The 16,705-nt window shown below is 41.1% G+C and overlaps 4 protein-coding genes across 5 annotated transcripts in view; 2 read left to right on the top strand and 2 right to left on the bottom strand.

Annotated features, from left to right (window-relative positions):
* Positions 1-1,287, top strand: part of ccdc34 (coiled-coil domain containing 34) — a 13,145-nt gene extending 11,858 nt beyond the window's left edge. The window contains exons 4-7 of the mRNA XM_031866547.1: positions 306-413; positions 506-664; positions 759-888; positions 1,075-1,287. Of these exons, the coding sequence (XP_031722407.1) occupies positions 306-413; positions 506-664; positions 759-888; positions 1,075-1,268 (591 nt within the window). The 3' untranslated portion in view covers positions 1,269-1,287. The remainder of the gene's footprint in view (positions 1-305; positions 414-505; positions 665-758; positions 889-1,074) is intronic.
* On the top strand, positions 1,288-5,407 carry rab19 (RAB19, member RAS oncogene family). Of its 2 annotated transcripts, none has more exons than XM_031866571.1 (5): positions 1,288-1,384; positions 2,498-2,604; positions 3,236-3,424; positions 3,840-4,023; positions 4,788-5,407. In XM_031866571.1, the coding sequence occupies exons 2-5, from the start codon at positions 2,554-2,556 to the stop codon at positions 5,060-5,062; spliced, it is 699 nt and encodes a 232-aa protein (XP_031722431.1). In that variant the 5' UTR covers positions 1,288-1,384; positions 2,498-2,553; the 3' UTR covers positions 5,063-5,407. The 2 variants fall into 2 exon arrangements, with proteins under 2 accessions (XP_031722431.1, XP_031722421.1); XM_031866561.1 differs by lacking the exon at positions 1,288-1,384 and adding an exon at positions 1,894-1,957.
* On the bottom strand, positions 5,039-9,336 carry hdhd5 (haloacid dehalogenase like hydrolase domain containing 5). The gene is made up of 8 exons (XM_031866534.1): positions 9,018-9,336; positions 8,382-8,597; positions 8,162-8,274; positions 7,565-7,658; positions 7,447-7,480; positions 7,154-7,328; positions 6,886-7,074; positions 5,039-6,745 (listed from the first exon to the last, which is right to left on the bottom strand). The coding sequence occupies exons 1-8, from the start codon at positions 9,126-9,128 to the stop codon at positions 6,358-6,360; spliced, it is 1,320 nt and encodes a 439-aa protein (XP_031722394.1). The 5' UTR covers positions 9,129-9,336; the 3' UTR covers positions 5,039-6,357.
* Positions 9,337-11,637: 2,301 nt separating this feature from the next.
* ccdc77 (coiled-coil domain containing 77) lies at positions 11,638-16,635 on the bottom strand. Its single transcript, XM_031866650.1, has 12 exons — positions 16,554-16,635; positions 15,847-15,898; positions 15,321-15,507; positions 15,083-15,225; positions 14,017-14,113; positions 13,747-13,837; positions 13,357-13,445; positions 13,118-13,266; positions 12,728-12,989; positions 12,478-12,603; positions 12,195-12,347; positions 11,638-11,914 (listed from the first exon to the last, which is right to left on the bottom strand). The coding sequence occupies exons 2-12, from the start codon at positions 15,882-15,884 to the stop codon at positions 11,768-11,770; spliced, it is 1,482 nt and encodes a 493-aa protein (XP_031722510.1). The 5' UTR covers positions 15,885-15,898; positions 16,554-16,635; the 3' UTR covers positions 11,638-11,767.
* Between the last annotated feature and the right edge of the window lie 70 nt (positions 16,636-16,705).

Below are 16,705 nucleotides of genomic sequence, written 5' to 3'. Positions count from 1 at the left end.
TGTATATATGTGTATGTATATATATGTATATATGTGTATGTATATATGTGTATGTATATGTGTATGTGTATGTATATATGTATATATATGTATGTATATATATGTGTATGTATATATATATATATATGTGTATGTATATATATGTGTATGTATATATATGTGTATGTATATATGTGTATGTATATGTATATATGTATATATATATGTATATATATATTATTCTTACTCCCAATCATACATTCTTTGTGTTTTGGTCTGAATCTCAGAGTTGTAAAACGTTTTGCATCCTTTTATTTAAAAATTAGGAGGAGTTACGGAAAGAAAGAAAAGAACAAGAAGAAAGGGAGCGGAATCGCAAAAAGATTGTCATGGAAGAGAAGATCCAAGACTGGCTGAAGATGAAAACGGAACAGGTAGGCCCCTGCTACTTTAAATTCATTACACAGTAATGATACACTATCAAATGCTGACATGTCTGTCACTTGTTTTCTTCATGCGATCCCAGGAGAAGCAGGAGCAACTCCTCAAACTGAGCAAGGAGGAGGACGAGATACGGAGGCAGCAGGAGAAACGGAGGGAGACTGAACAGAAAGCTCAACAAAAGTACAAAGTCTGGCTGCAGAAGAAGAACCAAGAGAAAATAGAATTGGAGAAGAAGAACAAAGTAATGTGGATCTTTTTATTATTAAGCTATTCTGTTAAATGTTAAATTTGTGACGAGCAGAAACAGACAGATTCTGATCCCTTTATCTTGACAGGAGGCAGCTGCCCTGAAGGAGGAGCAGGAGAAAGAGCGCCACAAGAGGGCAGAGGACAAGTTTAAGGACTGGCTGGCAAAAGCCAATGAAAAAAGCAGAGCAGATCCCAAATCACCTTGCTACCCAACAAGTAAGGTCATCTGGGAATTATTAACCAGGCTTTATTAAGTTTAGACTAACTCACACCATATAATATATTGTAGCAATAATGTGTTTAATGTTGGCGTTAGACATGCATCAGCTTATTCATTTAATTTGCCCAGCTGATATTTCTTATCGATCAGTATTCTATTGCATTGATTTTTTTTTTTTCCAGGTCCCTACGACAAATCCTACTCATCACCCAGCTTCTACAATCCGATCCCCTGGAAGCCGATTCATGTCCCTCCTCAGGAAATAACACCGAATAAGACATCTGTCAAGAAACCTCAGAAACAACAAAAATGGCAACAGAGCCCCAGCACCGCTTTAAGACTGAGGAACTCTGCCAGTGCAGCGCAGAGAAGATGACACAGCAGTCTGTGACTGATGCGGTAGCTTAGTTACGGCTCTAATATGATTTCATCACCACTCGTCCTCTCCACCACAGCTCCTGAGCTGAGACTCTGTCCTCTAATATGAATATGGTAATGTTGCTACCATATCTATATTTTGGTTTGCTATATTGTTGTACACTGGAGTTTTGGGGATTTTTAAATGAATTTACAAAGATGATTATAATTTGATAAAGTCGGCTTTCATACCATGATAATGTTTAGCATAGATGTTGTCATGGCTAGACACTAAAAAGCCTGCAGTTTATTTAGTTTTATCCTGTACATATAATCAATTTACTATTTGGATAAAAAGGCATTATCCAAGTTATTCGCCCCTGTTGTGCTTGTCTCATTTGTTCCAACACTAAACGGTCAACAAATCCACATTCCATTGCATTTAATAAGGCATCAGCCACAAACACCCACTCAACAGGAAGAAGGTGGCTGGTGGTCACAGCCAAAGATAGACCCAGCTTGGTCAAGTGCCCCTCACACTCACACATTGTTCTGTGTCCAGCTGTGCCTTGTTCTTCTGTGGGCTGAGATGACGACAGAACAAGTGAGGGGGTGGAAGGAGAGAGAGAGAGAGACTGATTCAGATTCAGAGCAGTAAGCTCATTCTGTGTTCACATCACACTGTGATATCAATGTATGCTGCCTGAGGTAAAATGATTTCAATTACACTTTTTTTCTCTTGTCTTTAACTACACTCTTTCAATGTGGCTGTCGGGTTTTGCTCGTGCTTATGCGACGCTTAACCCCTTTCTGTTGAGTGCTGTGGAATGTGTTAGTTGTCAGCGAGGGGTTAACAGTGTAGGACCTTTTTAAATGTACAAATAACATTCTGGGGTCCAAAGGACAGCTGTTAAGACAAATGTCAAGTGTTTACATTCTGTCAGGAGAAGTTAAATTGCAGGAGCAGTTTAAGCTGTTTGCTCGGAGCTGTTTGCACACTGAGCCTTGAAAGCAAAACCTGTCTTCATAAAGATATACGAAACAACAATCAACCTCCAGCACTGTCTGGGTACCTCCAACTCTAAACTGGTATAGATAGAGGTCTAACTAAAATGGTAAGTCATAACCAGTTAGTTAAAAAACAACGAGAGCTGAGTGTCTAACTTTCTCACATCTACATTCCAGAGCCAGTAACTTTGGTAGTGAACAATGTTTCAGGTCATTGAGTTTTATTTCTTCCTCTTCCAGGTATTGTGTCCTATTACGGAGCCTGAATAGAAAAAGCCGAAAACCCATATCCCAAGATGCAGTGGTGCAGGTGGGCTGGCAGTTGGAGATCACACCTACCAAGACAGGTAAGGGGCGTGTCTATCTATAATAACCGTAGAGTGGAGGTGAAAGGTGTAGAGGGCAGAAAGAGTGACAGTCTACAGGGCAGCAGTGCAGACTAAACTTCAGTTCAAGACTTCAAGATCGTGTCCGATTGTGTGGCGTTGACATGGAAACAAGCACAGGATGAGGAAACACTACTTTTTGGATGCTGACTTTTACTTCCAGGAAAAAAGGGATTTGAATCCTCTGCTATGGGATACTTAAGTTGATTTTGAAGTTGTTTTCTGTCGTTTGCAGAGTAGAGTTTGTGAATAAGGTTAAAAATGACAGAAGAAGCAAGCTGTTGGAAAAAAAAAAAACTGGGGTTAACAATGAGACTATTTTAGGATTTCAAGTGTTTTTTTAATCTCCGACTGGGACAACTACCTGCGGATCACACGTATTCAGCTGGAGCCACATGAACTGTTATACTACAGCTGCTGATTAGCCTCCTTCTCTGACAAGGATGCTGTTCCTGTAAATGCTCTCAGTTTTTTTATTGACACAACTTAGAAGGAGCCCGTTCTGTTGCATAGAGGCACAAAGGTCTTGGATCTAGTATTTCAGCCTCTTTGTGTGTTTTAGTGTATACATATTCCTCCTTCCACCATGCAGCCCGCAGAGCCGGAGATTGAGGAGTCTTTCGACTTCCTTTTCAAAATCATCCTGGTTGGGGACTCAGATGTGGGGAAGACCTGTGTGGTCCAGAGCTTCAAATCTGGCATATTCATCGCGAAGCAGCAAAACACCATCGGTGTGGATTTTACTGTTCGCACCCTGGACATTGATGGCAAGAAGGTGAAGGTAGGTGACATGCACTCTGCTCTTACATTCCACATACATTAGCGATCATTGAATTTAATCATGGGTATGTTTTTTATATATTAACAAAAGCATGATTAGAGGTGTTATGTACTTTCTCTTATCTTAAAGTATACACTCCCCTTTCTTGCTTCAGTTGATCAGCAGTTTTTCTTTTAGAGGAGGAGGAGTGGTTGACTGCTTCCTTCAATTGACATCATCTGTGTGTTAGCTTTCTGGGTGTGTTCATTTGTTAACTGCATGGATGTGTTGTTAAGGTAAACGGTTTGGAGTTCTGTACACATAAGCATGGTTTAAAAAGGACTTCCCAGCATGTCTGAATAACTTGCACTTAACTCACACTTTGTAACCATTTAAGTCATATTGGATTGAGTTGTGTGTTGTGTTGTTATTGCAGATGCAGGTGTGGGACACTGCAGGACAGGAGCGCTTTCGCACCATAACTCAAAGCTACTACCGCAGTGCCCACGGGGCCTTGGTGGCCTATGACATCACACGCCGCAGCACATTTGAATCTGTTTCCCAATGGATCAGGGAGGTGGAGCAGTTTGGAGCGTCCAGCGTGGTACTGATCCTCATCGGTAAGCAGAGTGAAAATAAGATGGTCGGCCAGTAAACCCTAAATCCTCGACTGTAGGACACGATACACCAGTGGGTCCCAACCTTTTTATTCTGACGGACAATCTGCAACTATTTTGACCATTTATAAACTGTCTTTTATCAACTAAAAACCTGCTTGATCATTCGATGGTTTCATCCTTTACATCAATTGTAAACTGAATATGTTTGGATTTTGGACTGTTGGTCTGTTGAGCTAAAACAGGACCAGGGACCCCCAGGGGTGTGTGGCAGTCTGTCGGGGGGTCTGTGAAATTACGCTCTATTATTAAAAGGTGCATATCTACAGATTGGGACCATTTGTACCAATAAAACAAGAATGTTATGCCTAAAAGTTTAGAGAACCCCTGGATTAAATGACAGTCTGTCAATAGACAGACAATTAACAATTATTTATACTATTTTGATAATCAATTAATTGTAATTTTTCAAGCAAAAATGCTGAACAGTATCTGGTTCCAGCTTCTCAAATATGAGGATTTGATGCTTTGTCGTATATGATAGTGATCTCAATAATTTGGGGGTTTGTACTGCTGGTCGGACAAAACAAGCAATATCAATACATCACACCGGGATCTGGTAAACTGTGAAAAATGTTGGTAGATTGAGAAATAATTATTCACAATTGATGTAATTTTATAGACAGAACGATAAATTTAGAAAGTGTCAGATTTTGATGATATTGATTGATAACTTTGTGCACGTCCTGCTCTGTTTATCCTTGCAGGTAATAAGTCAGACCTTCAAGATCAGAGGCAGGTGTTGTTCGAGGATGCGTGCACGCTGGCAGAAAACAACGGTGTGCTGGCTGCTCTGGAAACCTCAGCCAAGGAGGCCCAGAACGTGGAGGCGGCCTTCATCCTCATGGCCCGGGAGCTGCTGGCACGCAACGGCCTGACCATCGTAGACGAGATTTCCCAAGACTCGCCTCAATTCATGCTGAGTAACAGCTCCCACACGGTCCATAGCACCGGGTCTTCGGATAAGAAGTGCGGTTGCTGAGCAGACTGAAGTAGGATCACGTTGTTAAAGACTTGTTTGAAAAATAGTGCCTGCAGTTTGAGAAACTATACATGTCGCATTGTGTGTGTGAATGTTTTGTACATATTTTGACCTTTAATATTTATACAGTTTGTAGGATTAGTAACAGTTTTTAAATGGCGGTTGCTTCTCAAATGAGTTTTGTGATATTCTCCCGAGGATAACAGCTGCTGAATGCGATAGCGACCTCAGCATTACAAACCGCACCTCTGCTGGACGACTCTGCACTAAGATGTACTTACAGTATACAGAATGTTTTCACATGACAAGGTTTTGTGTCCTTCATCCTTTTTAATTGTTCTTTCACTCAGTGTGGTTTTTTTCAGTACATTACCAGAGTTCCACAGTTTTATCTGACAATTTAAGTCACCTGCAAATCCTACATTATACCCGTCAGTTAGAAATATAACAAACCTGCACCGTGTGACATGTTCACTGGTGCTACAACTGTAAGTCTTTAATTACAAACATGAACTATTCATAACATTTTCATTACTTTAAACATTTGACAGAAAAATAGCACCTTTCTCAAGTTGTGTTGCAACTGTGGTACTTTTTCAATTTCACAAATTAAAATTAAATTAAAATGACCGTACCCTTGATTGAGGCTTGAATCTGAACTGAAACTTGGCAAATTAACGTGATCAGCATTAGTGGTTACGCACTCGCCCCGTCTTAAAAACACATCAAGCTGAAATATGAGAGCAGTAAAAACAAACAGCAGGACTGGTCTGGTGAAGACCTGCTGGCGGGGTTGTATATTTTTCCAAAGGCAAGATGACCCAGTTAGGTAGACGGTTGTGCAAATAATAAAATCCATCTTTCTCTCTAGAGAACATGTGTCACAGACAAACCATCAGATGTGTCTTTATAGAGCTCCTCCTGATTAATCTGAATGTCATCCAGTTTAAGTTTGACCTATGTCTCACATCCATGAACTGACATACTATATAAATGTCTGATTGCAGTAAAAATGCATGTCCCTCTTGATAAACTGAGTCCTTAACATACAGTTTATAAGTAGGGCTATTAGGAACAGTGATGTGTTGTTCATAATAATAAAAAATAACAAATAGTGCAGCAGTTTGACACATTACCATGCCTGACCGACTTAAAATGGGTGTAACTTTAATATATTTAGTGTTAAAACTGCATATTGCCACTGATTCTATGGCACTTTGTGAAAATCTCGAACAAGCCACTGAAACAGCTCCATCTGCCCTGAGATAACCAGGGGCATGGACAAGTACAAAGTCCTACTCCAGAGGCCAGCCTTCCTGCTGAAACACCAGCTCCACCGCGTCCTTCACATCCTCCACCACGAAGGACGGCTGCGTGAGGCTGGGGTCGAAGCGGAAGTCCCTGTGCCCGTGAAAGACGCGCTGCTCCGAGGGCAGCTCCTGCTGGTCTCGGCTGTACACTCCCGTGCACACCAGGATGGAGCTGCACCCCTCTGGGAGGTCCTCCTCTGCCCCGAACACGACCGACGCTCCGCCCAGTTCTGCCGATGTCATTTTTGTTTCTGCCAAGGGACCTACACCTCCTCCGCCACTCTTAGCCTGCATCTGGGCCTTGGACCGCTGGGAAGCCTGAAGGTAGTGGTTGTAGAGGTTGGCGCCGTATATGTCAGACATGGTGTTATCACTATAAAAAGAGATGGAGTGACAACACAATTAAAAAGGAGCTCTTTCTTCAAATCAACATTTTTGTGTTAAAAGGACAAACGGTACGATTCTGACGTGTAGAATGTGTGTATAAAATCAAGAGACGGCCGAGTCCCTCACCCTATTGCGTACAGCCTCTTCACAGGTGTGGTCCAGCCGAGTCTCTCGGCCTGCTGACTAATCAGCAGCTCAGCGTAGTTATAAGTCACCACGCTGGGTTTACCGATCAGAGCCTCGTACTTCAGGTCGTAGCCTGTGACCTTCTTGTACAGGTTCTCTAAGCACACCAGGAACATGCCGTGACCAAACCTATGAGGCGGGGACATTTAGTATAATAACACTTTCAATATTGTTTCAGGGTGTGTATTTTTTTTGATATACACTGTACCTGGGATTCTTGGCCTCGGCCATCCACAGCAGGTCCATGTTACAGGCCAGGACCGGGATGTGAGGGTACCGCATCGAACTCCAGGCATCGTCTGGGTTCCCATTGGTGTGGAGCACGTCAACGATAAGCTGGAGGTTGGTCTCCCATCTGATTGGCTCACCAAATAAGATGACAGCTGTGGGAACAAACAGGCAAAGAAAGAAAGAACATCAAAGACAGCCATACCTGCGTTCTTTCTAAATTGATAATCAATTATTACGTATTACACTTGTTGACTGTGTGTGGACACGTACCGTCTATTGGTGGTAAGCCTTTGCTGGAGGGAATCTGTAAGACATTATACCAACTGATTAACATGTCTCACTCATCCGGAGTTGAACATAAACTGGCTTCAACATTAACACTTCTTACGCTGTCTTTGGGCCTTCTGTCGTGATCTACGACATCTAGAAGAGAATATGCCTCTCTCAGCATATCTATGGTAACAACATCCTGGAAGCCAAGGCTGAGGTTTGGTGGGTTAAAGTCAAACACAGATGAGCAAGAGTGATGAGCCCCAAATCACAAATGAAGGAAACACTTCTGTCTAACAAAAGAGTCACGGATATCACCTGATTTTGAGGGGATTTTTTTCATTCTATAATTTGTTTCCTGAGGTTTAAAAATATGTCTTCATACATTAGGAAGATGTCAACCACTGGATGATTCATAGATTTGTTTAGAAAAGAAAGTAAGAATAAAATCCAAGGTTTTAAATACCCACACTTGAATTAATAACAAACCCCACCAATCCGTCATGACAAATTACAAAATAGAGGCAAGGAATCTGTGAAAGGGCCTCTCTGAGTCGGTTGGACAGCAAAGGGAACAAAGGGTGCAAAGATTAAATACTGATAATGAAATAGAGCATGAACAAAATGACACTGAATAAACAGAACATGTGCACTTTGAGGTCAACATCCAGAGGGAGAGCAGAAAAGCAGGCTCCCTGATTTTAACACAGGATACGTGTGTGCGACCTCCTCGATGGGGCCCTGTCCCGACACCAGCACACGCATTTTGTGGAACTGGGTGAACATTCGCAAAGGACTGTGGGACAGCACCACCTGGTCTGGAGACACCTGGGAAATAAAAAAAAAAAAAAAGATTGCTGTCGGAGAAGAAAAAACACAAGACAAAGCAAGACGAGGACACGTACAATGATTGAAAGATTTAAATGTACATTTACCTCCACCTCCAGCAAGTGGGACAGATGCTCCGCTTTGGTCTGCCTCATGCAGTTCCCAGCATTGGTGACAAACACCACAGGCACCTTGTATTTCCCATTGCTGTCCACCAGGTTCCTAAAGCACTGCTTGGCTGCAGGGATCAGCGTCCTGCCCCGCACCAGCACACCATCGATGTCAAAGAGGAGCCCGAAGGAGCCGGAGCCCTGAGGAGGGAGCTGGGCCACAGAAGGGGGCAACATGGGGTTGTTTATTAACGTGCTGCTGCACTACAGGTCAAGCACTCATTATCTCGTCCTTTCAGACACAGGGAACCGCGTGAGACTTTGTTCCCAGACTGTGTCAGTTACACAGCACACTTTTATTGGGGCAGATAAGTCATTGATGAGCGGATGAATACGATAGTATAACTGAGGTTGTGCCACCATGTAACCATTCCTGCGTGTGTGCGGCTGTGATTCGTTTTAAACATGTTGATCTATAAATGTCTTTCCTGCTGTTACACGTCTCAACATTTCAACACTGAGGTTGGAAACAAACAAGTACAACGGCTGTTACAGTGCATGTCATTTTCTTAACTTTGTCTTCATTCATCCTTAACATAAATTGAATAAAGTTTGAAAATAGCGTCCACTTACATGGCTATAATATCGTGAGGTCGAAGGCGAGGTGTTTACTTGTGTAGCTGCTCCCTCACAGCTTGATTTCAGCAGCTGCCAAGCAGTTCTCAGAGACCGTATTCTCTGCATGTCTTGTGGCACTTGTGTTTTCAAGCAGGCGGGTAAACAAAAGACAGAGCTGAGTTAGCGTTAGCTGAGCTACTGGTAACTGTCTACTTACGACGGAAGAACTGGGTCATGGTATCTCAACCTGTAAGAGTCTGCATTCAACTCTGCGCTATCTCCTCACGTGTAGCTGCCATCATTCAACAGCAACCTCTGATGACAACGACTGAGCATGCGCAGGGCCGGTTACTTACCGGAAACACTGCACGTTTGAGTGTGATCGGAGTTTTTGGAGATATGAAAGTGAATTTAATCTCATTTAACATCCTTCACAACTGAAACACACATTTTAGTTTTCTAAATTATAAACGGAATCTAAGACTATCTGTAGGATGTCGTAGTACAACATATGGCGTGTAAAGTAACGTCGTAATATTCATAAATAACAAAATAGTCAGATGAAATTGATTTAATTGTAAATGTGTGATTTAATTGTTTATTTAATTTCATTTATTTAGATTCACAAATTAAGTTTTTCTTGAAAGATTTCCTATGTTTTTATAAACCTATATAATTCATAAATAGGTATGATAGACTACCTATATTTTTTATGAAAACAAATGTTACTACATTTGTGAACAGCACGATGTGCCTCTATTTCAGTGTTGAATTAATTCCTTTATTTACTATTTTTGTCCTTTATTGCCTTTTTATTTTATATTTCCTTTCATGCAAATTGACTGTGCCTTCTATTGGCACTGTTTTACTCTTGGGTTATAACAAAATGGAACTATGTTTTGATCAGGTTTCGATTGATATTGTTACAAAGGTCAGCACCACTTGGACTATGCCACCTCCCCTCCTCTCAGAGTGGTATGTTCCACCTTCATGGTCTCCCCAGTGTAGTTCAGCTCACAGGAGTTTATCCTGAGTTCAAGTAGTTAGGCCAATTAAGCCTAAAACAGACGTTACTACCATTGAACTGTAAATACATCAAGGTACATGTTACTATGAATAATGTATAGTATATTCATCCCTTTTTAGGTAAATATGGCTCCTTTTTTCATTTCCCCTGCTGCTGGTCATCCTAATTAGCTTCCACCTGTGTAGAGCCTGTTGTCTGTTTCTGTGTTAATTCATTTGTAACTCGTTATATTGCTGTAATCATATTTCACTAAGTTTTGTCAGATACTATGACCATACATAAGCATGTGTTGTATTCACAAGCTATGGTATCCCACTTTTATAGCTGACGTTTGTTATCTTGACTTTTAATTGCTGTCTAGCTGCTATTCCCTTTCATGGGATCATTTTGTGTAGCTGGCACCATTGTGCCCCCTTAGCTCCACCTTGTGGTAGTGTTATGCATAGCGGTGCATCGCTCAGTTCCTTACGATGCCTGTTTCTATTTTGTTCTATTCCTTTTTGCAGAAATCACACACACACACATTCTCATAACAAACTATATGAAGGGTATTCCTGTACACGCTGTCAAGCCAAACTCAGCTATAAAGTGTTTCTAACTGAAACTGCTGATTTGACCAGTGACTTCAGTGGTGGGTGATGGTTTCCCACATATATAATGCATGTTTAGTTTAGTACTAAAATGACACCTCAGAAGGATTTTAGAACACCTTAGTGGGGAAAAAAACAGTGAGATGATGTACCATACTCATTAGCTTTTTATAGTCAACTTAAAAAGTAGTGTTTAAAGTACAGAAATCAAAGGAATTATGCCCTTCCATATTATAACTGCTCATCACAACAGATTTTATGTTTTGTTTTTTCCAGAGAAAAGGAAATGTTTGTTAGCAATGAATAAGAAGCACACAGAAGAAAAACAAAGAGGCTAAGCAGATACCGCTTATACTTTGATGAATACAATATCTGAGCACCATTCTGTTAATCATAAACATATGCAGGCAGTAGGCATTATAATAATCACAATACATTACCAACTACAGTATGATAGAGTAGTAATTAACCCGTGTAGCTTCTCCTGACTGTAGCTTGTAACAATATTTAATATGTTGAGTCGAGTGTCTTAACATTTTACATTTGCCTATTGTGTTAAGTTCCGTAAAAATATATTTAGTTTACAGAATAACAGGAGCTAAAATAAAGAGAAACACTTTAATTTATGAAAACAAATTGAGTTAATTCACTTAAGAAGTGCTGCCAGTTTTACAGGTACCACCATGATATAATGTAACTGGAGCAGGAATGAACTAAAATACAGTATCTACTGGACATGCTAATAAAATAAAATGCATGCTGGCTGAATTTAGCATGTAGCTGCTTCAGTTATAGGGTCCCGATTCTGTGCATGCTATCTCACTATCAAACGGTCATGGCTTAGTGGGACACGATAGAACAGATCCATCGTTAACGTTATTCAGAACACCTGTGCTTTTCCTGCTGTGACAAGTCAAGATGTCTGCTGTGAAGAAGCCATAGGCTATTGGCAGAATTCATTCTGTAAATAATGTTCATTAATTCAAAATTGTTGTAGCAAAAGCTCTTTATTAGTTCAAAGAACAAAATAGAAATAACATTAACTCTAAGTTTCAGTACTATACACAGCGACACAAACATTCTCGACCGCGATGAACCTCCCATCGATTGTCCTTGATAGGTAGACAGTAGACGCCACAGTCCAGTCCTCAGCTGAATCTCAGCTGGTTTTCCAGCCCATAGATCTTAGCCTTCAGCGCCATCAGCTCTCCCTGAACCTTCTTTGTCCGGCCGTTGGTCTGGCGTACCTCATGCAGAATGGCTAAGTCCTGGTTGGGCCCGATATTAAGAGTAACCTGAAACAGTGGATACATAAACACCAGGTTACACGTTATAACTGTGATATCAGCAGTATGCAAGGCTGGAGGAGACGATTATTTCTCATTTTGTTGTCTTTAAATAATAACTTATGATAGATTGACATCACATATTTTCGGTGTTCATTATTTAAAAGAAAGAAAAAGAGCTCAAACCACACGTGTTAAAATCAGAAAATAATTTACCCATGACCAGGACAAACGCATGTAATGTAAGAAAAATGAAGACACTATTTAACCATTTGTAAAGTCTTTTTACCTTGAGGAGTTGTTTTTCTACATCTTTGAATTTCTGTCTGAGGTGCTTCAGATCCGTCTTGAAGCCCCCCACCTCCATAGCCCTCCTCTTCTCCAGCGCCTCATAGCGCCGAGTCATCAGCTGAAGACGCTTGGCCATTTTGTCCGAACGCTCCTGCACACATTCAGATTTAGTAAGACGAACAACATCAATATCAAGAAACTTGGGGACCGCCATGAAATATGAACAATCAGAGATGTGTGCGAGGATTTTACAGACATAAGCATCTGTCCAACCACGGTACCTTAAATATTTCCCTGCCCACATCCCCTTCCTCTCTGATTTGGGAGAGTTCTGTCTCCAATGTAATGCACTGCTCCCTGTACATCTCTGCCAGTCGGTGGGCTTGCTTCAGATCCTCTTGCATTGCCTGATGATGGTTAATTTAAACAAGGTAAATAAAAAAAACTCAAGCAAACAACCCAAAACAAAAAGAGCTTTGATATCTACGTTACATATACGTTTTTAGTTCTTTTAGAATAAAACAATATTACTTTAAGCTCCTCCTTGTGCGTCTGCTGTAACTCTGGCTGAGGCCGGGAGAGGAGCAGGGCTGTGCTGCTGCTGGGTTGCCACGTCCGGCCCAGCTCTGCGCCAGCAGATCCAGTCTTCCTCAGACGGTTGTGGCAGGAGTCCAGATCCCTCAGCAGCCGGTCCTTCTCCACCATCCAGCCCTTCTCATGAGCCCGCGTGTCAAACTTAAGCTGTAAGAAATCTCTGGTGCTCTCATACAACAGGTTCTGGGTTCGCTGGAGCCTGAGGTGTCAAATGCGAGAAGAGGTGCGAGTTATACATTGAGAGGAAAAGGGAGTGGAAGGAGCATCGTTCCTAAAATACACTAGGTAGTTCAGTCGTTGTGAATAACTAAAAAAACGCAGACGCACTTGTCAGTCGTAGCTGTGATTCGCTCCTGATCTCTCTGTCGTTGTGCCTGTGCCTCCTCTGTTTGAATCCGTCGATCCTCCAGCAGACACTCTACCTGCTCTTTAGCCAGACGGGTCTGTTCCTCCATCTGAGCCTGCAGAGCCTCCACCTGGAAACACGAGCCACAAAAATAATAGCTTGCTACACTCATCACAAAAACCGTAGAGACAGGAGAGGCAAGGAGCAAAACATTTCCTACCTGTAGCAACAACGTCTGCTTATCACTCTTGTATTGTTCCAGGCTCTCTCCATTTAGCCCGGCTGCTGATTTTGTTCTCTTGCTGCTCTCTGCTTAAACAGACATGAAATCAGGGTGGCACAATGTCTGTCTGGAGCAATTACTCATCATTTTGCTTGTCTACTAAGGGCCCACTTGTCAAATTTCACAAGAAACATTGCTTCCTATGTTTGAGTTTCACTAGACAGGAAACATTAACAGATCAGATACTGACATTATTCAAAAAAAGTACAACAGCAGTGTTGACACGTTTTATTAAGGAACACAACAAAATATTTAATCATCTTCAAATTTTTCTTAAATCGTTAAGACAAAAATAAAAATATGAAATAAAGAAAAGCATTTTCAAACCTTTCCTGGTTGCAGCAGGTCTCAACTTCGTTGGCCTTAGGTTGAGATTTTCCTCCAATCGGGACTCAGCGTTCTTCTGTGTGACAGTGACCTGAAATATAGAATGAATTAACAATGAAACAAACTTTATGTCTCATGGAAAAATGTAGGTAGAACTGATCACATTAACTCTCTTCCATTTAGGTGTGCCAGCCAATGCAGCACTTATTAAGGTGATTAATTGCCAAGACGTCTGCTGTGAGGAAAGTCTATGATGAAGAAAACATGGACCTTGTGAGGAGGCTCCCGGTGGAAATATGTGATCTCTCCTGCATCAGGACCCACCAGGGCAAGAAGGTGCTGGATTTTCTTCCTGTCCTCCAACTCTCTGTACAACAGTAGGTTGGGTAAAATAGTTGTGTGTACAGAAGTGCAATACTGAAGACAGATATTAAAAGGCGCTGAACACCCACACCGGTGTTTTCCTTTAATCTGACTGATTACACCTCAGCTTGTACATGGCTACACAGTCGCATGAAGAAAAAACATGTATGGATGAATCATGGGTGTGTACAGGCTTTAAATAATATGCAGCAGTATGTCCAATGGTAGACAATCATATAGGCCAGTTATCTATTACTATTAACATCTAATTGACCTTTTCTAAACAGCAAGCATTTTTAATTTGTCATATGAGGAAAGGCACAGGTATAACTACTAGGGTTGCAATAACATCCATGGTAGAAAAGTTTTATGGGAGTTACTGGGAATTAATAGGAAATAATGGTAATAAAATGGAAATATTGAGGTTATCTGCTCAGGCTGTATTTACCATGTCATATGCAGATAGAAACTAACATTTTACTATATCATCAGCAGACACAATCCAATAATTTGCCAAATAAATTCATTAATTTTAGGTTACTAGCTAGTACTTAAATTTCAGCCAACAATGTGGGATTTGTGCAAACTAGTTTATAAAATTGTTTTAGAATAAAGAACGATTGGAAATACATAAATTAAGACTCCTCAATAAGTATAATAAGTATCAATCAATCAACCTACAGCGCAGTGCCCACATTAATAATCAATCACTATTTAAAGGTACATTGTAAATTGTAATTTTAAATTTCAAAGCTGAATTTCCAACTCTGATAACTACTAAGATTAATGATGGCTCTATTATATTGAAGTGTCCCAGTAACCCTTGTCAGTAATCACACATGCACAATAGCAGGGGCATGGATCTGGAACACATAGATAGAAAGAAGCCCCTATTTATGGTATTAACTACACCTGTGCTTTTCCTGCATTCACATGTCTACATATCCGGGTTCATCATCAACCGTGCACCAACCTGATCTTTAGTCTGTCATTTTCTGCATAAAGCCGAAGAGACTGTTCTCTCTCTTGGAAAAGGTAGACCTGCATGTCACTCAGAGCGTTTTGCAGCTCTGCAATCTCTCCCTCACGCTGTCGTACTTCCCACTGCAATTTATGCTGAGAGGATATCCAGGTTGGAGAGAGGATCAGTTAAAACATACTCTGGTGTACATGAAAAACAACATCACATACGACTCCGAGCTGTGCCTCACCTGGTCGTCTGTGATGCCTTTGTACTTGTCGAGCATCTGCAGCAGGTCCTCGTGTTCTCCGTCAAACTGGGCAATCTTCTCTCTGTAGAACTCGAGCAGCTCCCTGGAAGGACGCAGGTACGCTAGCCGCTCATGGATGGGGGGAAGTGGGGAGTCAGGTTCCCGACCAGGGGTACGAATGTTGGCTCTGTAGTATAATAAAAAAAGACTTTACTAAGACTCAACTATAAGGCCCGTGGTATCTTTTAACATATTTTATCCTGTGCATATTTTATCCTGTCTGTGGTATATTTGATAAACGGCAAGACATTAAAATAAATGATTACCCAGGCATTTAAACCCACTTAAGGAGTGAGACTAATTCCATGTGGGATAAGACTTAGGACTGTAACAGTGGGGGACCAGACTGACAATCAGTCTAAGCATAAATCAGGGAGATTACAGTTAAAAGCATTACATCTTTATTACCATGGACACTCAGTAGGCTACGTTTCTCTCCTCTGTCTGTCCTCCTGTTGAAGCTTACCTGTGTGGCGTTGCATCATCTTTTGTTGGCGAAGCCATCCCAGCACACAACACTGACAACATAAGTTAAAAAAAAAAAAAAATAGTGACTTGTCATCAATAGTGCACAAATGGTTTGTTGTTGTAACGATTAGATATCACATACTTTCTGCAAAAAGAGGCCACTCAGACAAAGCTTTTGCAAAATGCATGAAAGTACAGAGACGTCAGCTTGGAGAGCCCCTGTGAGCAATCATTATATAGCTTAATACTGAAACATTTAAAGCAAAAGCCCAGTCCAAAACTGTTAGTATAATGTAAAAGTTAACAGTAACTTTGACATAAAGAAAGGCTCCACCGTGTGTTTCAGTGTGCATGGGTTGGGCGCCAGGGGGAGCGGGACGTTTGAATACAAAGTCTACTAACGTGATGCTTAAAAGTATAGCGTTACACATTTTACGGCTTTAACACACAGGCATAATACAACTCGATCCAGGTGGACAGACTGAAGTTGTAACGTTAATTCATGAGAAAAACAGAATGACAAAATTCCTGTCGCAAAGCAAATTTGCCACAACGTCTTTCATATTTGATATATTTACCGGTGAAACTTCAGATGTAACCGCTAGCTAAAATAAAGTCGACACATAACAGGACAACAACATAGCGATCATAAATGTGTCTTTGGCGTGTTTGCCTAACACACTACCGTAAATATATGTTACATACCTTCTGTCTTTCTAAACGCACAACTGTTTGGTCGTTACTATCGAGCTTTTGAAACCCGGAAGTCCCGCCTCTTTGTCTTCTTCGTTGAAATAATTATGTTTATATTCCCACCAGCGACATGCGGTGTTGTGGAGTGTCATGAAACAATTAAT

The sequence above is a fragment of the Anarrhichthys ocellatus genome, unplaced genomic scaffold (assembly GCF_004355925.1).
Source record: "Anarrhichthys ocellatus isolate YVR2014 unplaced genomic scaffold, GSC_Weel_1.0 scaffold2, whole genome shotgun sequence".
In the NCBI taxonomy this organism is placed as follows: domain Eukaryota; kingdom Metazoa; phylum Chordata; class Actinopteri; order Perciformes; family Anarhichadidae; genus Anarrhichthys; species Anarrhichthys ocellatus.
The sequence above is the reverse complement of the archived record's forward strand: the minus strand, read 5'-3'. Positions and strand labels throughout refer to the sequence as shown.

Coding starts and splice junctions, on each gene's coding strand:
- rab19 (XM_031866571.1), top strand. CDS start 2,554: ATGCAGTGGTGCAGGTGGGCTGGCAGTTGGAGATCACACCTACCAAGA. Junction 3,425..3,839: donor TTGATGGCAAGAAGGTGAAG/GTAGGTGACATG, acceptor TTGTTATTGCAG/ATGCAGGTGTGGGACACTGC. Junction 4,024..4,787: donor CGTGGTACTGATCCTCATCG/GTAAGCAGAGTG, acceptor TTATCCTTGCAG/GTAATAAGTCAGACCTTCAA.
- hdhd5 (XM_031866534.1), bottom strand. CDS start 9,128: ATGCAGAGAATACGGTCTCTGAGAACTGCTTGGCAGCTGCTGAAATCA. Junction 7,659..8,161: donor ATCGAGGAGGTCGCACACAC/GTATCCTGTGTT, acceptor ACCAAACCTCAG/CCTTGGCTTCCAGGATGTTG. Junction 6,746..6,885: donor AAGAGGCTGTACGCAATAGG/GTGAGGGACTCG, acceptor CTCTTTTTATAG/TGATAACACCATGTCTGACA.
- ccdc77 (XM_031866650.1), bottom strand. CDS start 15,884: ATGGCTTCGCCAACAAAAGATGATGCAACGCCACACAG. Junction 15,508..15,846: donor GATGATGCAACGCCACACAG/GTAAGCTTCAAC, acceptor ATTATACTACAG/AGCCAACATTCGTACCCCTG. Junction 12,990..13,117: donor ATCACAGCTACGACTGACAA/GTGCGTCTGCGT, acceptor TTGACACCTCAG/GCTCCAGCGAACCCAGAACC.